The sequence below is a fragment of the Hemiscyllium ocellatum genome, assembly GCF_020745735.1.
Source record: "Hemiscyllium ocellatum isolate sHemOce1 chromosome X unlocalized genomic scaffold, sHemOce1.pat.X.cur. SUPER_X_unloc_10, whole genome shotgun sequence".
In the NCBI taxonomy this organism is placed as follows: Eukaryota; Metazoa; Chordata; class Chondrichthyes; order Orectolobiformes; family Hemiscylliidae; genus Hemiscyllium; species Hemiscyllium ocellatum.
Genome location: NW_026867589.1, coordinates 99,233 through 106,635, shown reverse-complemented (window position 1 = coordinate 106,635; position 7,403 = coordinate 99,233). Strand labels below are relative to the sequence as shown.

At 56.9% G+C, this 7,403-nt stretch overlaps 1 protein-coding gene across 1 annotated transcript in view; it reads left to right on the top strand.

The window, feature by feature from the left end:
- Positions 1-46: 46 nt before the first annotated feature.
- The window catches only part of LOC132808929 (complement C1r subcomponent-like protein), a gene marked incomplete at its 5' end in the record, with an annotated part of 73,600 nt that continues 66,243 nt past the window's right edge, over positions 47-7,403 (top strand). Inside the window, 3 exons of the mRNA XM_060822344.1 lie at positions 47-135; positions 959-1,123; positions 1,761-1,809. Coding sequence (XP_060678327.1) covers positions 47-135; positions 959-1,123; positions 1,761-1,809 — 303 coding nt within the window. The remainder of the gene's footprint in view (positions 136-958; positions 1,124-1,760; positions 1,810-7,403) is intronic.

Below are 7,403 nucleotides of genomic sequence, written 5' to 3'. Positions count from 1 at the left end.
CCCTACTGACCCCACCCTCACTCTCACATCCGCCCACCCCCCCCAGGCCCCGTTCCCGAACAAACTGCACGTCAATGGAGTGTCACTGGCTGGTGGGTCCCAGGCCCAAACCCAACCCTCCCAGAGCAACCACCGGTGAGTGGGGGAGGGGGAGGGAGGGTGGAGAGGGTGAGATCTGTGTGTGTCTGTGTGTGTCTGTGTCCGTGTGTGTGTGTGTGTGTGTGTGTGTCTGTTTGCATGAGTATGTCTGTGTGTGCCTGTGTGTGTATCGGTGTGTCCGTGTGTGCCTGTGTTTGTGTCTGTGTGTGTGTGTGAGTGTGTGTGACACATAGACACACACACATACACACGGACACGCACACACACACGCACACTCACACTCAGGCACACACACAGACACACCGACACATGTACAGACACACGCAGACACATGCAGATACACACACGGATGCACGCATAGACACACGCTAACACACACACAACACACACAGACACACACACACACACAGACACACACACACACACACACGGACACACAGACACACACACACACACACACACACACACACAGACAGACACACACACACAGACACACACACACACACACACACACACACACACACACAGACACACACACACACACGGACACACAGACACACACACACAGACACACACACACACAGACACACACACACACACACACACACACACAGACAGACACACACACACAGACACACACACACACACACACACAGACAGACACACACACACACACACACACAGACACACACACACACACACAGACATGGAGACGGTGTTCCTGGATGAGAAGTCAGTAACGCTCTGATGTCTCTGTTCCCCCTCACCCCTCACTCCGTCTCCCTCGCCCCTCCCCATCCCCTCCCTCACTCCGTCCCTCTCACCCCTCTCTCCCCACCCCCCCACCGTGGACCCCCAGCTCCCTGGGTAGGAGGACCCTGCGGTTCGGGGGGTCCAGGGGGGGAACTGCTCGGGGATCGGGATCGACGGGGGACCCAGAGACTCCAGGACAGATCGGGAACAGGACCCACCCGAGAGACCCAGCCCCAGGGGCTCCGGACAACACCGACTGTACCAGAGGGCGGTGAGTAACAGGGGACGGTGTAGAGGGAGCTTTACTCCGTATCTAACCCCCTGTCCCTGGGAGTGGGGGGGACGGTGTAGAGGGAGCTTTACTCTGTATCTAACCCCCTGTCCCTGGGAGTGGGGGGACGGTGTAGAGGGAGCTTTACTCTGTATCTAACCCCCTGTCCCTGGGAGTGGGGGGACGGTGTAGAGGGAGCTTTACTCTGTATCTAACCCCCTGTCCCTGGGAGTGGGGGGGACGGTGTAGAGGGTGCTTTACTCTGTATCTAACCCCCGGTCCCTGGGAGTGGGGGATGGTGTAGAGGGAGCTTTACTCTGTATCTAACCCCCGGTCCCTGGGAGTTGGGGGACGGTGTAGAGGGAGCTTTACTCTGTATCTAACCCCCTGTCCCTGGGAGTGGGGGGGACGGTGTAGAGGGTGCTTTACTCTGTATCTAACCCCCTGTCCCTGGGAGTGGGGGGGTGGTGTAGAGGGAGCTTTACTCTGTATCTAACTCCCTGTCCCTGGGAGTGTGGGGGACGGTGTAGAGGGAGCCTTACTCTGTATCTAACCCCCTTCCCTGGGAGTGGGGGGAAGATGTAGAGGGAGCTTTACACTGTATGTGTGTGACTACATTTGCTTTTCCCCTTTTCAGGCAACAGGCCAATCAGAGTCGGAGGAAGAGACATGACGTTCCATTCCTGGTAAGTGGGCAACTCCCCACCAGTACAGACCAGTCTCCACCAGTACAGACCAGTCCTCACCAGTACAGACCAGATCCCACCAGTACAGACCAGTCCCCACCAGTACAGACCAGTCCCCCACCAGTACAGACCAGTCCTGCACCAGTACAGACCTGTCCTCACCAGTACAGACCAGTCCTCACCAGTACAGACCAGTCCCCACCAGTACAGACCTGTCCCCACCAGTACAGACCAGTCCTCACCATTACAGACCAGTCCCCCACCAGTACAGACCAGTCCCGCACCAGTACAGACCTGTCCTCACCAGTACAGACCTGTCCTCACCAGTACAGACCAGTCCGCCACCAGTACAGACCTGTCCCCACCAGTACAGACCAGTCCTCACCAGTACAGACCAGTCCGCCACCAGTACAGACCAGTGTGCACCAGTACAGACCTGTCCCCACCAGTACAGACCAATCTCCACAGTACAGACCAGTCCCCAGCAGTACAGACCTGTCCCCACCAGTACAGACCTGTCCCCACCAGTACAGACCAGTCCCCACCAGTACAGACCAGTCTCCCACCAGTACAGACCAGTCTCCCACCAGTACAGACCAGTCCCCACCAGTACAGACCTGTCCTCACCAGTACAGACCTGTCCACACCAGTACAGACCAGTCCCCACCAGTACAGACCAGTCCTCACCAGTACAGACCTGACCCCACCAGTACAGACCAGTCTCCACCAGTACAGACCAGTCTCCCACCAGTACAGACCAGTCCCCACCAGTACAGACCTGTCCCCACCAGTACAGACCAGTCCCCACCAGTACAGACCTGTCCCCACCAGTACAGACCAGTCCCCACCAGTACAGACCAGTCCTCACCAGTACAGACCAGTCTCCCACCAGTACAGACCAGTCTCCCACCAGTACAGACCAGTCCTCACCAGTACAGACCAGTCTCCCACCAGTACAGACCAGTCTCCCACCAGTACAGACCAGTCCTCACCAGTACAGACCTGTCCCCACCAGTACAGACCAGTCTCCCACCAGTAAAGACCAGTCCCCACCAGTACAGATCAGTCCCCACCAGTACACACCAGTCCCCACCAGTACAGACCAGTCTGCACCAGTACAGACCTGTCCCCACCAGTACAGACCAGTCTGCACCAGTACAGACCAGTCCCCACCAGTACAGACCAGTCCTCACCAGTACAGACCTGTCCCCACCAGTACAGACCAGTCCCCCACCAGTACAGACCAGTCCCCACCAGTACAGACCTGTCCCCACCAGTACAGACCAGTCCCCCACCAGTACAGACCAGTCTCCCACCAGTACAGACAAGTCTGCACCAGTACAGACCTGTCCCCACCAGTACAGACCAGTCTCCCACCAGAACAGACCAGTCCTCACCAGTACAGACCAGTCCTCACCAGTACAGACCGGTCCCCACCAGTACAGACCGGTCTCCACCAGTACACACCAGTCTCCACCAGTACAGACGAGTCCTCACCAGTACAGACCAGCCTCCACCAGTACAGACCAGCCTCCACCAGTACAGACCAGTCTCCACCAGTACAGACCAGTGCCCACCAGTACAGATCAGTCCCCACCAGTAGAGACCTGTCCCCACCAGTACAGACCAGTCCCCACCAGTACAGACCAGTCCTCACCAGTACAGACCAGTCCCCACCAGTACAGACCAGTCCACACCAGTACAGACCAGTCCTCACCAGTACAGACCAGTCCTCACCAGTACAGACCGGTCCCCACCAGTACAGACCGGTCCCCACCAGTACAGACCGGTCTCCACCAGTACAGACCAGTCCTCACCAGTACAGACCAGTCCTCACCAGTACAGACCTGTCCGCACCGTACAGACCAGTCTCCCACCAGTACAGACCAGTCCTCACCAGTACAGACGTGTCCTCACCAGTACAGACCTGTCCCCACCAGTACAGACCTGTCTCCACCAGTACAGACCAGTCCTCACCAGTACAGACCTGTCCTCACCAGTACAGACCAGTCCTCACCAGTACAGACCTGTCCCCACCGTACAGACCAGTCGCCCACCAGTACAGACCAGTCCTCACCAGTACAGACGTGTCCTCACCAGTACAGACCTGTCCCCACCAGTACAGACCAGTCCCCACCAGTACAGACCAGTCCACACCAGTACAGACCTGTCCCTCACCAGTACAGACCGGTCTCCACCAATACAGACCAGTCCCCACCAGTACAGACCTGTCCCCACCGTAAGGACCAGTCCTCACCAGTACAGACCTGTCCCCACCAGTACAGACCAGTCCCCACCAGTACAGACCAGACCCCACCAGTACAGACCTGTCCCTCACCAGTACAGACCGGTCTCCACCAGTACAGACCAGTCCCCACCAGTACAGACCTGTCCCCACCGTACAGACCAGTCTCCCACCAGTACAGACCTGTCCTCACCAGTACGGACCTGTTCCCACCAGTACGGACCTGTTCCCACCAGTACAAACCAGTCCCCAACAGTACAGACCTGTGTTATACACTGACAGACCAGTCCCCACCAGTACTGTACCCCAGTGTTATACAGGGACAGACCTGTCCCCCACCAGTACTGTACCCCAGTGTTATACAGGGACAGACCTGTCCCCACCAGTACTGTACCCCAGTGTTATACAGTGACAGACCTGTCCCCACCAGTACTGTACCCCAGTGTTATACAAGGACAGACCTGTCCCCTCCAATACTGTACCCCAGTATTATACAGCGACAGACCTGTACCCACCAGTACAGACCAGTCCCCCACCAGTACAGACCAGTCCCCACCAGTACAGACCTGTCCCCACCAGTACAGACCAGTCCCCCACCAGTACAGACCAGTCTCCACCAGTACAGACCAGTCTCCACCAGTACAGACGAGTCCTTACCAGTACAGACCAGTCTCCACCAGTACAGACCAGTCTCCACCAGTACAGACCAGTGCCCACCAGTACAGATCAGTCCCCACCAGTACAGACCAGTCCCCACCAGTACAGACCAGTCCTCACCAGTACAGACCAGTCCCCACCAGTACAGACCAGTCCCCACCAGTACAGACCTGTCCCTCACCAGTACAGACCGGTCTCCACCAATACAGACCAGTCCCCACCAGTACAGACCTGTTCCCACCGTAAGGACCAGTCCTCACCAGTACAGACCTGTCCCCACCAGTACAGACCTGTCCCTCACCAGTACAGACCGGTCTCCACCAGTACAGACCAGTCCCCACCAGTACAGACCTGTCCCCACCGTACAGACCAGTCTCCCACCAGTACAGACCTGTCCTCACCAGTACGGACCTGTTCCCACCAGTACGGACCTGTTCCCACCAGTACAAACCAGTCCCCAACAGTACAGACCTGTGTTATACACTGACAGACCAGTCCCCACCAGTACTGTACCCCAGTGTTATACAGGGACAGACCTGTCCCCACCAGTACTGTACCCCAGTGTTATACACTGACAGACCTGTCCCCACCAGTACTGTACCCCAGTGTTATACAGGGACAGACCTGTCCCCACCAGTACTGTACCCCAGTGTTATACAGGGACAGACCTGTCCCCACCAGTACTGTACCCCAGTGTTATACACTGACAGACCTGTCCCCACCAGTACTGTACCCCAGTGTTATACAGGGACAGACCTGTCCCCACCAGTACTGTACCCCAGTGTTATACAGGGACAGACCTGTCCCCACCAGTACGTACCCCAGTGTTATACAGTGACAGACCTGTCCCCACCAGTACTGTACCCCAGTGTTATACAGGGACAGACCTGTCCCCACCAGTACTGTACCCCAGTGTTATACAGTGACAAACCTGTCCCCACCAGTACTGTACCCCAGTGTTATACAGTGACAGACCTGTCCCCACCAGTACTGTACCCCAGTGTTATACAGGGACAGACCTGTCCCCCACCAGTACTGTACCCCAGTGTTATACAAGGACAGACCTGTCCCCACCAGTACTGTACCCCAGTGTTATACAGTGACAGACCAGTCCCCACCAGTACTGTACCCCAGTGTTATACAGGGACAGACCTGTCCCCCACCAGTACTGTACCCCAGTGTTATACAGGGACAGACCTGTCCCCACCAGTACTGTACCCCAGTGTTATACAGTGACAGACCTGTCCCCACCAGTACTGTACCCCAGTGTTATACACTGACAGACCTGTCCCCACCAGTACTGTACCCCAGTGTTATACAGGGACAGACCTGTCCCCTCCAGTACTGTACCCCAGTATTATACAGCGACAGACCTGTACCCACCAGTACAGACCAGTCCCCCACCAGTACAGACCAGTCCCCACCAGTACAGACCTGTCCCCACCAGTACAGACCAGTCCCCCACCAGTACAGACCAGTCTCCCACCAGTACAGACCAGTCTGCACCAGTACAGACCTGTCCCCACCAGTACAGACCAGTCTCCCACCAGAACAGACCATTCCTCACCAGTACAGACCAGTCCTCACCAGTACAGACCGGTCCCCACCAGTACAGACCGGTCTCCACCAGTACACACCAGTCTCCACCAGTACAGACGAGTCCTCACCAGTACAGACCAGTCTCCACCAGTACAGACCAGTCTCCACCAGTACAGACCAGTGCCCACCAGTACAGATCAGTCCCCACCAGTAGAGACCTGTCCCCACCAGTACAGACCAGTCCTCACCAGTACAGACCAGTCCCCACCAGTACAGACCAGTCCACACCAGTACAGACCAGTCCTCACCAGTACAGACCAGTCCTCACCAGTACAGACCGGTCCCCACCAGTACAGACCGGTCTCCACCAGTACAGACCGGTCTCCACCAGTACAGACCAGTCCTCACCAGTACAGACCGGTCCCCACCAGTACAGACCGGTCTCCACCAGTACAGACCAGTCCTCACCAGTACAGACCTGTCCTCACCAGTACAGACCAGTCCTCACCAGTACAGACCTGTCCCCACCGTACAGACCAGTCTCCCACCAGTACAGACCAGTCCTCACCAGTACAGACGTGTCCTCACCAGTACAGACCTGTCCCCACCAGTACAGACCAGTCCCCACCAGTACAGACCAGTCCACACCAGTACAGACCTGTCCCTCACCAGTACAGACCGGTCTCCACCAATACAGACCAGTCCCCACCAGTACAGACCTGTCCCCACCGTAAGGACCAGTCCTCACCAGTACAGACCTGTCCCCACCAGTACAGACCAGTCCCCACCAGTACAGACCAGACCCCACCAGTACAGACCTGTCCCTCACCAGTACAGACCGGTCTCCACCAGTACAGACCAGTCCCCACCAGTACAGACCTGTCCCCACCGTACAGACCAGTCTCCCACAAGTACAGACCTGTCCTCACCAGTACGGACCTGTTCCCACCAGTACGGACCTGTTCCCACCAGTACAAACCAGTCCCCAACAGTACAGACCTGTGTTATACACTGACAGACCAGTCCCCACCAGTACTGTACCCCAGTGTTATACAGGGACAGACCTGTCCCCCACCAGTACTGTACCCCAGTGTTATACAGGGACAGACCTGTCCCCACCAGTACTGTACCCCAGTGTTATACAGTGACAGAC